The sequence below is a fragment of the Haliotis cracherodii genome, unplaced genomic scaffold (assembly GCF_022045235.1).
Source record: "Haliotis cracherodii isolate W230 unplaced genomic scaffold, xgHalCrac1.p SCAF_5, whole genome shotgun sequence".
NCBI lineage: Eukaryota > Metazoa > Mollusca > Gastropoda > Lepetellida > Haliotidae > Haliotis > Haliotis cracherodii.
In genome coordinates this window covers 20,632,828-20,650,403 of record NW_027266308.1, presented here as the reverse complement: position 1 = coordinate 20,650,403, position 17,576 = coordinate 20,632,828, and the positions used below count along the sequence as shown (strand labels likewise).

General features: G+C 40.8%; 1 protein-coding gene across 1 annotated transcript; it reads left to right on the top strand.

The window, feature by feature from the left end:
• The first annotated feature begins 589 nt into the window (after positions 1–589).
• On the top strand, positions 590–17,361 carry LOC139442823 (UBX domain-containing protein 1-like). Its single transcript, XM_071223719.1, has 11 exons — positions 590–702; positions 1,336–1,389; positions 2,005–2,084; positions 6,348–6,438; positions 7,127–7,258; positions 7,540–7,659; positions 10,608–10,679; positions 11,298–11,349; positions 13,963–14,076; positions 14,414–14,594; positions 15,520–17,361. Exons 1-11 carry the CDS (start codon positions 650–652, stop codon positions 15,561–15,563), a joined length of 993 nt encoding a protein of 330 aa, XP_071079820.1. The 5' UTR covers positions 590–649; the 3' UTR covers positions 15,564–17,361.
• The last annotated feature ends 215 nt before the right edge of the window (positions 17,362–17,576 follow it).

Here is a 17,576-nt window from a genome sequence, read left to right as displayed (position 1 = left end):
GTCATCTATAGCCAATACAGTAGATTATAGATGTTCGACACGCGTCATCTATAGCCAATACGTAGGTATCTCTCATGGGAATGAACTGAGGAACGAACAGAGGCATGACAAAGGTTTCAGCATCTAGGGTTGCCAGGCTTCTGACTCCTGAACAGGACTATCATCTCTCGTGAGAATATCCGTCGTTTTACACCAGACCCAGCAGATGATGTCAACTTCAACCAGGGATTGTAGAAGTAATTTAGGTCGCCTTTGGTGCTTATTATTTGCAAAAACCTAGATCTGTAAGAATGTCGTATGATCTCTCACGTAAGGCAAGTGAATAGAAAGTAATTTAAATTACTGCGCGCATTATATCGCTATTTAAGTGGAATATTCGGGAAGACACACCCATTAAATCCTCATTTCTAAATAAAATATTGGATATAAATGACAATGACATATCTTCAATTGCGTTCAAACATACAGGATACGAACTTGGGAATCTGCATTTGACCATGGAAACTGCCCTGCTCTTGTGTTTTTATCTCCCCTACTGAAATCTTTCCTACTTGGAGGTAGAAAGAGTAATATAAAAGGGCGACAACTCTTGCTCCTTGAAACTTTATACCAAAATTGGAACGTGTGAGACAATCCAGCCAAGTCAACTATGTCGTCAGATGTCGATACACTCATGGAAATGGGATTTTCCAGGAACAAAGCGTATGATTTTAGGCTCTGACAATTCAGTTCATACATTTTTCTGAATCTTCAGTTGTCAGTCTGACTCGAAGATTGAAACGATGCAAACTTCACGTTTGAGTTTATTTAGCTACGGGATTGTTGTTTCATAATTTAAATACACATAATCATTACTAGTTACAAAGAAATAACACTGCTTTTGACACTTATCTACAGGGTTTCAGATTGTTCAAATTCAGATATTCTTATGGTTATAGTTAACCAAGATGGTGACATAATATTATATGATTTTGAGCAGTGTCCTAGACCAGGCGAAGGAAATAACACGTGAAACGGCCTAATAACAGCAAGTATCGGAAGCGAGCTGCACATTTCCCAACTGGAGATTGTTAACACGTTTATATATGGACACATGTGTATATCCCCATCCTGAATATAATATATGTTTTTCAATGTCACTATACATTGTCAGTCACATTTTCGACTGCTGACCCCCTGGAATAGTTCTGAGTACAGTGGTAAACAACCAACAAAAAAAGCAGTATCACAGCCTAAACATATCTGCCCGATATCACATAACACACTTGTGTTTGTCCTGAGCGAGCTGAATCTGATCATTGCTGATAACTGTTTTGATATTTTCACATGTTTCAGGCAAAGGGCCTTGGCAAAAACCAATTATAAGGGAGTTCAGTTAGCTATGGATTGGTGAGTAAAACAGTTTTCTGTTATCATGATTACCATGATTAATACAAGTTTTGATTTTTGGGATTCCAGGATAGAATTGGTTCCCAGCAACCTATGATGGTAATGAGAGGCGACCAAACAAATGGATTAGTCAGGCTTGGTGACCTGGTTGATTGCGTGTCATCATACCCTGACGGCATGGATTGTTGCTCACATATGTCGATCACTGGATTGTTAGTTCCAGACTTGATGATGTACAAGCTGCAATCATATCGCTGGAATATTGCTGCATGCAGCGCTAAACAACAAGTAAACTGAAATGATCAATATCTCACACACACATCATACACCTTGATTATTTTCATCAGGTTCACAGTGAAGTCAAAATGAGATAAATCTTCACATAACCAGCTGCCCAGACCATGCTATACCTCGTGGTTTGAAGTACCAGGCTATTAGTTCTATCCAGATATGAAAGGTAGATCTGTGGCTGGTATTTGATCAATAGGTAGAGATGGTCTGTTCTCATGCTGCATGCATGTATGCATGAACGATTGAGCATTCATCTTGTCCAAAAGTGTTCAGTTTAGGATATTGTTATTAATAATAACTGACTCCTGTACTTGTCTGATGCAGGTTGTTTGCCCATGATGGAGATGCAGACATTGATGAACCTTTCGAAGCTCCCAAGGGAAATGTTCTTGGTAAAACAGAAGGTAGGGATCACAGTTATCAGCCTCTTCACCATGACCCTGTTTGCAAAGCTGGACTCCTTACATAGTCAGCAAAGGTTCTTTACAATTTCCTGTCCTGTTTAACCCTCTTGGTGCCACAGGACCATATATGGTCCCTCACTTTTCACACCCGCATAGTGCCAGAGGACCATATATAGTCCCAAGAAAATGCTCCTTTTAAACTGTGAATTTTGATATTTAACACTGAGTGCGCAAAGTCAAAACTATAACCATCATCACCCCAATCATCTTAGCTTTAACATTGTGTAACTCATACTTTATACAATGCTACGGATTGCGAAATATGGCGAGATTAGTAAAGTGGCTACCTCTTTTCTCGGCCTTTTACTGCCATTTTTGAACACCAAGCGAATGACGACGAATTTTGATTATGCACCCATGTCACAAACACGTAAATATTTTCAGACACAATCCTTGTTCATAAGAAAAAAACATGATCTTAGTGGTCAGAAAGACATATTTTCCCAACTGTATACTTATTCACGTAAATACAATTCTGTACACTCCTTTATGAACAAGTTTATTTACACGTTTTGTATATTTTTATCAACTATCGGTAATGGCGGAATGGTCGGTACACATGAGAAAACGACAGTGTGTATTTCAATTACATTTATGACATTCATTGAATGAATTTATAACCATCATCACCCTAATCATCTCAACGTTAATATCGTGTAACCCATATTTTATGCAGTGCTACGGATTGCGAAATATGGCGAGGTTAGTAATGTGGTTACCGCTCTTCTCGATATTTTTCTGCCTTGTTGAACTTCATGCGAATGAAGGCAATATTTTATTATGCACCCATGTCACATACACGTAACTATTATTTTATCAGACAGCCGATTTGAAAAAAAAAATCTGATCGGACTGGTCAGAAAGATTTACTAGTCCCCACTGTACAGTTCTTGGCGTAAGAGTACTAACGTTTAGTCGGCCACGGAAGGTTTTTGTTCAAGTATTGCATATGTTTATCGACTGTGTGTCATGGCGATGTAGCATGGCGCTACATACCAACCGACAGTGCAGATTGTATTTTTGTTTATGATGCTGATTTACAGAACATATTCAAAACAAAGATATGGAAAGATAGCTATAATCGTTAATATTAAGTTGGTATAGTGTATATTTATGGGCAGGAGGTTCATGATCAAAACCTAAACATTGAATGGCCAAGCCCGAAGTGACCGACAGGGCACGTTCGCATCATATCTGTACCACGATTTCTTGTTTACCGGTTGTCTTACATACTCTCCCGTTCAGACAAATAACTGCTACTTTTTTCATATGAAATGACTGAGAGTCATGTGTGATTGCTTAAACTACCTGACCGTGACAGTGACTTGCCCTAACTGTTTCACATTTTGTTGCAAATGGAGATTTCAAAAGTGTGGCCACGACATCTAACGTGAGTCGACGCCATATTGTAAACAAATTGTGTCAAGGTTGGTTCCACATGTGGTAGCTCGGGCCCCGTTTCTGTCGATGGTACAGGCGATACAAACATAATGCAACTATTGAAAACATCAACATAACTTCTACAATGATGACATCAATACCTTTTTGTATTTGGATTAACCGCTTATGGATACGCTGTGCTGTTAGGTTCCATTTGGATTTGTATTTCCTTTCATTGAAATAGCATTTTCCATGAGTCTAATGTACATGGTACATGCTGTGATTGTAGAAGATGATTGATAACCAATTGTGTATGCATATATATCATCAAATACACATTACCAATCTCTTCAGAAAATGGAATATATCATAGCTCGTTTTCAAACATTCTGCCATGGATATTAGATCAAATATTAATATTAGATTTATTTATTTATGTACACTTTACTCTCGATTAACGTATGATAATCTATTGCAAGTCTTCAGCTCTTATTTGATATGTCATCTGAAATGTAAGCAATGAGTAAAATTAATTTTATTTCGTTACAATCTGCAATGTTATTCAAATAGGCTAATAGACGGTCGGTGATTTCCCGCCGCTGTGAATTTGTCGTCTGGACAGGTGCGCCTGATTTGACCTCGCGTATTGTGACGTGGATGACGTCACATGAAACAGCTGATCTAATGTTGTGGTAGTATAATGGATACACGTGGTTACATTTTCCAAATAATATTCTCTTTGACTGAACTAGAAAGCATGTCTAGTACATCACGATTGGAAAATGTCTATGGCGACCGACGAGTGAATGAGACCGCTTATCATTTGACCAACAGTGTTAGAATATTTGGCGCAGTTTTCTAATTTTGGTATGTTGACATGTGCTTTTCATATCTGTTTGAAGGCTTGATATTTAAAAAAAAAAGTAATGTGCATTGAGTTGAGAACAATGACAAAGTTGTCAAAATGGATCCAATATTTAAACAACCTGGATTTTTAATATTTTAGCTTCATCTATTGGAATCTCGAATGGTTCAATTTATAACATACACAGTAAAAGTAATTAGATCTACTCACAATATATAGATAATCAATTTCTGAAAGACAAAAAGTTTTCAGTGTAAATGTGATTTCGTTTTGATGTTTTATATATGTCTTTTTTCACTCTGCATTATCTAAATTACCAAATACTTCGACCAGTGACATAGTAGTAACTAGATTCTACTTTGTTTTGTATCCTAAGTATGAAATAGATTTTTTTTTTTTTAAATAAATATTTGTCTTAGAGAAAAATCAATGCATTCTGATTTTTTTCTCCACAATTTTAATTTGTATATCTTCCTTCCAAGCTAGTTTAGCTAGGCCAAAATTAAGAAAAAAAGGAAAGACATAATAAAGCATTTTTATTAAATATATTTTGCTGGTTAAATTTTCGAAGCTCAATACCAAGAATATATTTTTCTTTTTATGACAAATAATTCCATTACTTTCGTTGACCTATGATCATTATCTATTTCAAACTTTTCCTTTAGTAGAATGGGATGGAATGGGAAACTAGTGGAAATAAACTATCACGTGTGTCCTTAAATGTACATGTACATACCAAGCTAGGTGTAAATACACTTCTAAAGTCGTATTATAAATCAAATGAATAAATGAAAGAAAAAGTGGTATTTCATGGACTGGCCATACAAGTATATAGTTTGAGCAAAGGTCTAAGTTAGGCAGCCAAGGTACAAGGATGTGTTTTCTGGTGGTCATAGTGAGACAATGACATATGGCGCCCGAGTTGCGAGTGATCGAAAATTGGTTTGTTGAATAGATTTGCTGCCCATGAAAACGTTTCAACAATTTTGATTGAATCTACATGTACTTACTCTTGGGTGGTATTACGTTAGTATAATATTGTTAAATATTAAGAAATAACAATGATTCCTGATATTGAGCAATGGCAATATGAGTATTGTTAGGGCTGTTTAGCGATCTTTCACATTTTGTCCTTTGAAAATGTACGATGTCAACTACCCCGAAGTTGTTTTTATCACTAATAAAAGAGCACGGTCATTGAAACATACATTGATGTAACCGGGATTTCTTCAAGATATACATTCCAAACTGTCATTCGTTTTGTGACATAATCTTTGAAACAGTCTGCTAATGAATTAATCACGACCACTTCCGTCAGTTTTGTTTTGACGTCAAAAACACACACAATTTCATCGGGATTTTTTATCGGTAAATATAACTCACGGAAAATTCTCAGTGAATGCGTACTTCAACATAAATATCATATGTCTTTCACTGTTAGGACATGTACTTGCCAATGATATGAATTATTGGTCATTTAGATTTCAAACAAGGGCGCTTGCTTGACTTTGCTTGCCATATTCGGGTGCGTCCATATTATGATTAATGTGGAAAAGTAGGAAACTTATAATACCAGCACATTTATCGATGACTGCGCAGTGCATAGATCTTTTGGATTTGGTGACTTTAGATACTGTTGGAAAGACAATCAACTCGAGTTGCATGTTATACAATTTGGTTACACTGTGTGAAGAAATAAAGACGTTGCAACACTTTTGATACAATGTATACGTTTTGTAACTGCGACGTCAGCTCAGTGCGGCACTGAGCGGTTTGCAGGCTGACTGACATCCAGGCACCATGAGGGTTAAGACCCTGGTCATTCTTATGCTACTCACAATTTTGAAGAAAAACTGCACATCATACATAAGTGTTTTGCTTCAATATCATACCTGGCATGAAATATACTTGTTTGTGCACCAGTATGCAAGAATGCCATATTAGATGTGTGGTTTCAGATCTCCCTGCCCCTCCCACAACTGCAGGGGGAGAGGGGCCGGACGCCCCAGGTGAAGAAAACATGCAAGCCAGGTCACTCAAGTGTGATGAGTGAGTACCCGGGTAGAAGCAACAGCAGCATGCTATATCTACATCACCATTTCACAGGTGATGATGGCCTCAAGGATGCAACTTAACCTGAAATAATACTACCCCTGAGGATACTTTAACCTTGGACAAACTGACTTGTGCCAGCAGGCTAGTGTCAATGTACACCTCTGTATACTAATTATGCTAATTAAGCATACTAATGATCTGTAAGCATTCATGATTAGTTGGTTAGTTTACCTATGCTATACCTTGTTCCCTATTTCTGCTGTGAGCCTCACACACGGTGACAAGTGTTGTGTAGCCCAACACTGATAGGTAATACTGAAACTCAAGATGACAACAGTCAGCTGTAATGCAGGGTTAGAACTAAACTCAAACTTTTGCTACCCCAGGCAAAGATAAAATGCCCTTGTAATTTTAAGACAGTGGGAAATTTGGAAATTTGTACCAGCCCACAGGAATTTGTAGTAGAGAGGGCTAGCGGTCTAGTGTTAACAAATCTACAAATCATTGTTATATTATTATGACCACAATATATCTACAACCTTCTTTGGTTTGTGTAAGATTGCATTCAGATGGCTAAGTTTGATAAGGAGCTTACAATACATGTTCTACAAAGTATACTGGATGAAGCATCCCTCATATCTTAGATGGAGAGAAGAATTGTTACGTCCTGTGTGTTCTGCAGGTGTGGCAAGTTGCTGAGGTCAGAGATGGACGCTCAGGCCCATGCAGCTCGCACACAACATGCCAGCTTCTCCGAGAGCACAGAGGAGATTAAACCCCTCACAGACGAGGAGAAGAAACAAAAGCTTCAAGAGTGAGTTGACAAATGTGTCTGGAGAGAGTGAGTGAGTTAGTGCCATATTGTTGTAGCTTGCAGAAGCCTGGGCTGTAGGATGCATAGATACTGACAGGGTGAGCCAACAAAGGCTTCATTCTTACACCTGTGAATTCCTTTCAGTACTGACGATTGTTCATGTCCAGTGTAGTAGATGCTGGGAATATATTTTAAATTTAATTAATTTTAGATTATAATGCTAATTGTTCAACTATGTGGTTGATAGGCATGTATTTACTAGTGAGTGATGTTGTTGTCAGTCTACAGGACCGGTTGAAGCAGCGGCGGATGGCGAAGGAGGAGGAGGAGAAGAAGGAGCAGATCGCCCGGGAGAAGGCCCGGCGCACCACAAACAAGGAACTGGGCATGGCCAAGCAGAAGTAAGGCAGGCACCATCTTGTCACCAACCTTTGTCTGTGCTTCTAAACATGACCTGAAGACGTTAGCTTGATGTGTTAATGACTTGATGTGTTAATGACTTTATGTGTATAGCTTTGCAAAATGAATAATTAAAATAAAGAAGATCAGATTGTAAGAAACCAGTTATCATGGTTACCAGACACTTTCACATCGGTAAAATCTATCTGCATATGTCTCTATGTCAACTTTGAGCGAAGAGAAATGGTGACCATGATGACATGATACAGAATCTGCTGTGTCCAAGTGAGTTATTGGTTATGTGAGTACACATGCAGGTCACAGCTGTACACCTTGGTATATGTGAGTATAAATTCAGATCACAGCTGTACACCTGGGTATATGTGAGTACACATGCAGGTCACAGCTGTACACCTGGGTATATGTGAGTACACATGCAGGTCACAGCTGTACACCTTGTTACATGTGAGTACACATGCAGGTCACAGCTGTACACCTGGGTATATGTGAGGTCACAGCTGTACACCTGGGTATATGTGAGGTCACAGCTGTACACCTTGGTATATGTGAGTACACATGCAGGTCACAGCTGTACACCTTGGTATATGTGAGTATAAATTCAGATCACAGCTGTACACCTGGGTATATGTGAGTACACATGCAGGTCACAGCTGTACACCTTGGTATATGTGAGTACACATGCAGGTCACAGCTGTACACCTTGTTACATGTGAGTACACATGCAGGTCACAGCTGTACACCTGGGTATATGTGAGGTCACAGCTGTACACCTGGGTATATGTGAGGTCACAGCTGTACACCTTGGTATATGTGAGTACACATGCAGGTCACAGCTGTACACCTGGGTATGTGTCAGTTCACATGCAGGTCACAGCTGTACACCTTGTTACATGTGAGTACACATGCAGGTCACAGCTGTACACCTGGGTATATGTGAGGTCACAGCTGTACACCTGGGTATATGTGAGGTCACAGCTGTACACCTTGGTATATGTGAGTTCACATGCAGGTCACAGCTGTACACCTGGGTATGCGTGAGTACACATGCAGGTGACAGCTGTACACCTGGGTATGTGTCAGTTCACATGCAGGTCACAGCTGTACACCTTGTTACATGTGAGTACACATGCAGGTCACAGCTGTACACCTGGGTATATGTGAGGTCACAGCTGTACACCTTGGTATATGTGAGTTCACATGCAGGTCACAGCTGTACACCTGGGTATGTGTGAGTTCACATGCAGGTCACAGCTGTATACCTGGGTATGTGAGAGTACACATGCAGGTCACAGCTGTACACCTGGGTATATGTGAGTTCACATGCAGGTCACAGCTGTACACCTGGGTATATGTGAGTACACATGCAGGTCACAGCTGTACACCTGGGTATATGTGAGTAGACATGCAGGTCACAGCTGTACACCTGGGTATATGTGAGGTCACAGCTGTACACCTGGGTATGTGTGAGTACACATGCAGGTCACAGCTGTACACCTTGGTATATGTGAGTAGACATGCAGGTCACAGCTGTACACCTGGGTATATGTGAGGTCACAGCTTTACAACTGGGTATATGTGAGTACACATGCAGGTCACAGCTGTACACCTGGGTATGTGTGAGTTCACATGCAGGTCACAGCTGTACACCTGGGTATGGGTGAGTACACATGCAGGTCACAGCTGTACACCTGGGTATGTGTCAGTTCACATGCAGGTCACAGCTGTACACCTGGGTATATGTAAGTACACATGTAGGTCACAGCTGTACACCTGGGTATGTGTGAGTACACATGCAGGTCACAGCTGTACACCTGGGTATGTGTGAGTTCACATGCAGGTCACAGCTGTACACCTGGGTATATGTGAGTTCACATGCAGGTCACAGCTGTACACCTGGGTATGTGTGAGTACACATGCAGGTCACAGCTGTACACCTGGGTATGTGAGAGTACACATGCAGGTCACAGCTGTACACCTGGGTATATGTGAGTTCACATGCAGGTCACAGCTGTACACCTGGGTATATGTGAGTTCACATGCAGGTCACAGCTGTACACCTGGGTATGTGTGAGTACACATGCAGGTCACAGCTGTACACCTGGGTATGTGTGAGTACACATGCAGGTCACAGCTGTACACCTGGGTATGTGTGAGTACACATGCAGGTCACAGCTGTATACCTGGGTATGTGAGAGTACACATGCAGGTCACAGCTGTACACCTGGGTATATGTGAGTACACATGCAGGTCACAGCTGTACACCTGGGTATATGTGAGTACACATGCAGGTCACAGCTGTACACCTTGGTATGTGTGAGTACATATGCAGGTCACAGCTGTACACCTGGGTATATGTGAGTTCACATGCAGGTCACAGCTGTACACCTTGGTATATGTGAGTACACATGCAGGTCACAGCTGTACACCTGGGTATGTGTCAGTTCACATGCAGGTCACAGCTGTACACCGGGGTATATGTGAGTTCACATGCAGGTCACAGCTGTACACCTTGGTATATGTGAGTACACATGCAGGTCACAGCTGTACACCTTGGTATGTGTGAGTTCACATGCAGATCACAGCTGTACACCTGGGTATGTGAAAGTACACATGCAGGTCACAGCTGTACACCTGGGTATATGTGAGTACACATGCAGGTCACAGCTGTACACCTGGGTATGTGTGAGTACACATGCAGGTCACAGCTGTACACCTGGGTATGTGAGAGTACACATGCAGGTCACAGCTGTACACCTGGGTATGTGTGAGTTCACATGCAGGTCACAGCTGTACACCTTGGTATATGTGAGTACACATGCAGGTCACAGCTGTACACCTTGGTATATGTGAGTACACATGCAGGTCACAGCTGTACACCTTGGCATGTCCCTTGAGTTGCAAGTAGACAGTGTGTTTATTCTGCTGACAGAATTGAGGAGGAGGAGATAAAGAAGATAGCAGAGCAGAGAAGACGGGAGAAGATGGAGGAGAGGCAGGCCAGGTGAGCAGGAGACACACACTCAGAGTTGCTTCACCTTTACCTATAATGAAGTTTGTAGGACAGGGATCAAAACTGTTTGGGGGCCAAATTTCCTGTTGTTAGCTCACTCAACAGAAAGTCAATTGGGCTTATGTTTTGGCATGTTGTCTGTCTTCCAACTTTTTTCATTTTCAACATCTCTTAAACTACAAGGCCTATGTGAGTATGAAGCTGAAACTTTGCATGAATGGTCCCAACTATGATGTTTCTAAATACTGCTCACAGAATCTTTTTCAGTGTTTAACATGTTCAGTGGTAGTGCTAGGACTCCCAGTTGCCTACTAGTCCAAATGCCCTGTCTAGTAACATTTCTAATGACCTAGTAAGATCAGCTTTTACTAGTCTGCATACTAAGACTGAAAATAACACCAAAATGGAAGGCTAGCAAACTCAGAGTGAAGTTGGCCTGGGTGTAGTGTCCCTTTAAACACAGAGTAGTGTTGTTGCTTCATACTTTGAAACTTGTTGTTTTATACTATGTGGATCAGTTAGTTTTATTTGTGGTTGAATGTGCAAAATTGCAACAATATTTGTGTACCGGTGAGTTTCCTCCCTTGGACTGTTGACTTCTTGTTCCAGAGAGCGTGTGAGAGAGCAGATAGCAAAGGACAAGGCTGACAGAGCTGCTAAGGTAAGCTAAGTTATAGCTTTGCAAGCGCTCTTTACTTGTGGCTGATAAAAGTGAAACAACTTTGATACTTACTGGTAGTTTTACATCATTGCATTAAATGCTTTGTTAAAATATCTCTCATTTGGAGAAAATAGGATGTTTAAAAAAGATCCCAATTTTGAACCTATCAATGCTTGTTTTCCTGGTGTCCAGGTGCAGTTAGTGTGGAATCCTAGATATTTCTCTGATTTGTTTGTGCACTGTTCACAAATTGAAGTTCTTCAGACCATGCAGTGGATTGAGCTCAATTAATGTGTTAGTTGTTTCTGATCCTAAAGGGGCATGGCTGGGCCAGTCGTTTCAGGTGCCGCAATTCGCTGTGCAGAGTCCCTTGGGCATACCAGAAACCTATGATTGTGGGTTCGAATCCTGGTTCGCCCCGATTATGTTTCTAGGTTTGTCAGAACCATACCCATGCTCTTGGGTTTCACCAAAGTGGTAAACGTCTGAGACCTGCATCACTTCGGGCTTTCCTCCCACATTAAGCTGAAACGCCGTGATCTAAATGGAACACAGTTAAAACCCAACTCATTCACTCACTCCTGATCCTAAATTGAAAAGTTCATTTTAGCTAACAGAAAGTCAAGTGAGTATGTTGTGGCATGTTGTCCATCCTCCAGTTGTCAATCAAACATTAATATGTATTTACTTTTTCTGTAAAACTAAAAGGCCTATGGAGCTGAAACTTTGTAAAATGATCCTAGGAAGGTAGCTCTAAAACATTCATGCAGTATTCCAGTCCAACTATAAGCATGGCTGCATGGCTGAATTTCTCCATAATTCAGGTGAGCTGCAGATCCTGTTTCTGTTAAAAAATAAAGATTTGAATGTGCGAATGATAATAATGATACTGTGTGTTCAGTGTGGTTGTGATGCTGGTACACTATGGACTGTTTGTAGTGTGGCATGACTGTGTGTTCAGTGTGGTCGTGATGCTGGTACACTATGAACTGTTTGTAGTGTGGCAAGACTGTGTGTTCAGTCTGGTCGTGATGCTGGTACACTATGAACTGTTTGTAGTGTGGCATGACTGTGTGTTCAGTGTGGTCGTGATGCTGGTACACTATGGACTGTTTGTAGTGTGGCATGACTGTGTGTTCAGTGTGGTCGTGATGCTGGTACACTATGAACTGTTTGTAGTGTGGCATGACTGTGTGTTCAGTGTGGTCGTGATGCTGGTGCACTATGGACTGTTTGTAGTTTGTCCAGACTGTGTGTTCAGTGTAGTCGTGATGCTGGTACACTATGGACTGTTTGTAGTTTGGCCAGACTGTGTTCAGTGTGGTCGTGATACTGGTACACTATGGACTGTTTGTAGTGTGGCATGACTGTGTGTTCAGTGTGGTCGTGATGCTGGTACACTATGAACTGTTTGTAGTGTGGCATGACTGTGTGTTCAGTGTGGTCGTGATGCTGGTGCACTATGGACTGTTTGTAGTTTGTCCAGACTGTGTGTTCAGTGTAGTCGTGATGCTGGTACACTATGGACTGTTTGTAGTTTGGCCAGACTGTGTTCAGTGTGGTCGTGATACTGGTACACTATGGACTGTTTGTAGTGTGGCATGACTGTGTGTTCAGTGTGGTCGTGATGCTGGTACACTATGGACTGTTTGTAGTTTGTCCAGACTGTGTGTTCAGTGTGGTTGTGATGCTGGTACACTATGGACTGTTTGTAGTGTGGCATGACTGTGTGTTCAGTTTGGTCAAGATGCTGGTACACTATGGACTGTTTGTAGTGTTGCATGACTGTGTGTTCAGTGTGGTCGTGATGCTGGTACACTATGGACTGTTTGTAGTGTGGCAAGACTGTGAGTTCAGTGTGGTCGTGATGCTGGTACACTATGGACTGTTTGTAGTGTGGCAAGACTGTGAGTTCAGTGTGGTCGTGATGCTGGTACACTGTGGACTGTTTGTAGTGTGCCAAGACTGTGAGTTCAGTGTGGTCGTGATGCTGGTACACTGTGGACTGTTTGTAGTGTGGCAAGACTGTGAGTTCAGTGTGGTCGTGATGCTGGTACACTATGGACTGTTTGTAGTGTGGCATGACTGTGTTCAGTGTGGTCGTGATACTGGTACACTATGGACTGTTTGTAGTTTGGCAAGACTTTGTGTTCAGTGTGGTCAAGATGCTGGTACACTATGGACTGTTTGTAGTGTGGCAAGACTGTGTGTTCAGTGTGGTCGTGATGCTGGTACACTATGGACTGTTTGTAGTTTGGCAAGCCTGTGTGTTCAGTTTGGTCGTGATGCTGGTACACTATGGACTGTTTGTAGTTTGGCATGACTGTGTGTTCAGTCTGGTCGTGATGCTGGTACACTATGGACTGTTTGTAGTGTGGCATGACTGTGTGTTCAGTGTGGTCGTGATGCTGGTACACTATGGACTGTTTGTAGTGTGGCAAGACTGTGAGTTCAGTGTGGTCGTGATGCTGGTACACTATGGACTGTTTGTAGTTTGGCATGACTGTGTGTTCAGTGTGGTTGTGATGCTGGTACACTATGAACTGTTTGTAGTTTGGCAAGACTGTGTGTTCAGTGTGGTCGTGATGCTGGTACACTATGGACTGTTTGTAGTTTGGCAAGACCAGCCAGCAATCCCCCCCATCAGCAGCCTGCCCCCCTGCTGCCACCCAGACAACAGCAGCAGCAGCAGCATCCCCCAAGGAGTACGACACCTGCCGACTACAGGTATGTTCCGCAGTGAGGGAACTCCCAGCATTGGTAGCAGCATCTGTCATCATGTCACACAGCATTGCTTGCTTGTCACCAACTAAATAGGTCACATTTCAGCCCTCTAAGTGATAACTCATCCTGGTCACACATGAGTAGTGTAAAATATTCAATACAGACTACAGATGAATTGAACTATCGATGACCTTATGGCAGTACACAAACTAAGTATATGATCTTTATATGTTATCTTTTGTCAACAACAAGCTTGACAGGATTGAATGAATATGAATTCCTTAGCTGTTTCACCTACAATCAAGTTTTTCATTTACTCTGTTGCTACTTGCGTTGGCAGATCCGGTTGACCAATGGCCAAGTACTGACCCAAAGCTTCAAGGCCAAGGAACCTCTGGCAGCAGTGCGTCTATACATCGAGATGAACCGGTCCGATGGCACCGGACCCTTCTCTCTCCTGACATCATTCCCCCGTAAAGTCTTCTCCAGTGAAGACATGGAGAAACCACTAGACACATTAGGTGTGTTTCATATCTATATATTATACTTGTGCATCTCATTAATGCAACTTTCGTTGTGTACGATAATGAACGTGTGTGAGGTTATTTTCGGAGTGAAATGTTCTGTTATTTCTTTACCCTTGTATGAGCATTCGGATCCTAGGTAATATTTCAAATGTCAATTGAGCTACAGTGCCTTGTGGCTCCACTTGTTCAGTTCCCTGATACGGTAAACTATGTTAATAAAGAACATGCTTATAACGAACTGATATTTTTGGCTCCTGGTCATTTTCCTGTATATTTTGTTATATAAAGTTGATAGCCAAAAAGAACATGCTTATAACGAAAAAACAGATATGGAGAACACACTTTGTGGTCCCGAATGTACATTGTAAAGGACAATGTTTACGTATGTAACAAACTGTTAATCTTTGAGCTGCTCTCATGTCACTAATCAGCCTGTCAAAACGTCCGCTGACACGCAGCTGTTTAATTTCCTCAATTTACACCCTTGATTAACAATAGTAAACCGTGATTAAGCTAAAGCCTTTGAAGTGGATATATTCTGTCGCAATCGCATGACTTGATGCAAGATGTCTAATAGTCAAACTGCTTATGACATTCTACAGTTATAATGAAAATTAGCGGTCCCTTTGATTTTGTTATAACTGTAGAAATAACCGTAGTTTACTATTTATTCGGGCGGTCGGGTAGCCTAGTGGTTAAAGCAATCGCTCGTCACGACGAAGACCCGGGTTCGATTCCCAACATGGGTACAATGTGTGAAGCCCATTTCTTGTGTCCCCCGCCGTGATATTGCTGGACTATTGCTAAAAGTGGCGTAAAACCATACTCACTCACTCACTACTATTTATTCATGAATAAATCTCTCATGGTAGGTTAAATCATTGAAGATTTGATAGTTTTTATGTTGTTGTTTTTTCAGGCTTAGTGCCATCAGCTGTTTTGATCGTGTCAAAGCTTCAGTGATAAGGTTGTCATCAAGCAAGCATTCATGTGGATAGCAGAGCAATGGTTTTAGTGTTACATGTCAACAAGGCATCTTTGGAACATCATTTTCCAGTTCCAATTGTGAGGCAGGATACAAAGAGTGTGCTCAAGATGTGACGATGTTTCTCAGGAGAGACTGGTTTGTGGACTACAACACAGAGGAGGTGAAATCAGGCTGACTCCCACAGTTGTGTTACACAAGTTTCTGAATATCTTAATCGAAAGAGATATCTTACAGTGTAGTGTTATACATTCTAAGATCTTAATAGTTTTATGCCTTTGACACTGTGTACAGGAAAGTAAGTTCTTAAAGGGGCACTGATCTAACGGACTGGTTGTTGCCTTTGTTATTGTTTTTCCCCCGTGAGTACCCGGATTATACGCAACGCAACTGTGCGTGACCAGAGACTGGGGTACCGTCTGCAAGGACAGCTAAATAAACTTGGAGGCTGGAGGCAATATTTGTTTTACGCATTTTTGAACACTGATTGGTTAACTGTGATCTATAAAGATTTCGACAAAGGGCGCATGTTAATTAATTTCTTCAGCCTAAACAAACAGACAAAAAGAACAAGGGAGCTCATCGGATGTCGTCATTTGGAAATACCCCAGATGGTTATAGTTTAATACTAAAAAAAGTATCTATGCAGTGAAAGCAATTTCGGCTTGCGTCGATAATACGATTACTACTCCCTTGTTGCCATCCACGTTTTCTCGTATAATAACCCTACACTTGTGTATTTGTCGTCATTCACTTGATGCTCAGTTAATGAATTTATTACAGGTACAATTAGTGGTAGCACCGCTTAGATTACCTGACAAAGGTTCCCATTTGACATTTATTGTGTCTGGGGTAATTATTCAATCTAAATCCAGGTTTGAAGTGAGGTGAAATGTGTGTTATGTAATATGCACGTGGCAGCCCAGCAAGAGATGAATGATCAGTTGATTTACTTATTTTTGTAAATCAACGGATCGTTCCTAGTCATCAAAGGATTAACAGAAAATACGTTGATTGATTAATCACTGTTATCTTGCGCAGTGGCTATGTCAAGAGTGAGTGTTTACATGTCTAGGTTTACTAAAACAAAGGGAATACACTCATATCATGGCGCGAAGTGCCGATGTATAAACAACATACTTTGCTCAAAGGGTTAAACCGATAATACGTTGATTGATTGATCATTGTTATCTATCACTCAATGGAATTTTTAGGAACCGTGGACGTTATGAAAATATTTGTCACGTGGGCTTTCTCAGCCGACCATTGAGACTTGACACCTATGTAAAACACCTGAAACAATCCAAGCGATCAGTTGAGAAACGAACACGGGTTATAATATCCCGAAACGATATATATCTTTTAAAATATTTGATTGTTACTGAGACACGTGACATCGAATAAGTTTCTTTGTACAGCTGCAGACGAGTGGGATATTGTTCCTTTGTGTGGATATTCACGGATACATTCCTCGAACAAGGAAGCTGCCTAAAACTTATACGCACAAATTTGGTAGGTTGTAATTATGATATCTGCATTTTTTTCCTTCATTTGAACCGATTCGTTCTTGTTTCTCTACGTCTTGGTTGGGAAATTCTTCAATGCGCGATAGACGTTGTTGTCACAGGTCTTTTCCTTTGTAAGCGTGTATATATTACTGTCAATTTGTAAAATGTGATTCTCTCAGGCAATTTATAAAATGTGTAAATATTTCAGTCATTTTGGCTAAAAAATCTGTCCAGATTGATCAAGACGATCAAAAGGGCCTACAAACATCACAACAGATTATTATGTAGGATTAAAAGCCAAACAACATAGAAATGTACTTTTCAACGTAACATTTTCAGTCTCTTGGTGATGACATTAAACATAAAAATGTTTGGAATTTGTTATCATAATAATACAGATGGAAATGTTTTTCAGTCACTTTGTAAAATAACTGAATATTTAGACGTTTAATATATTTGTTACACATTTGACAGTAAAAAAAT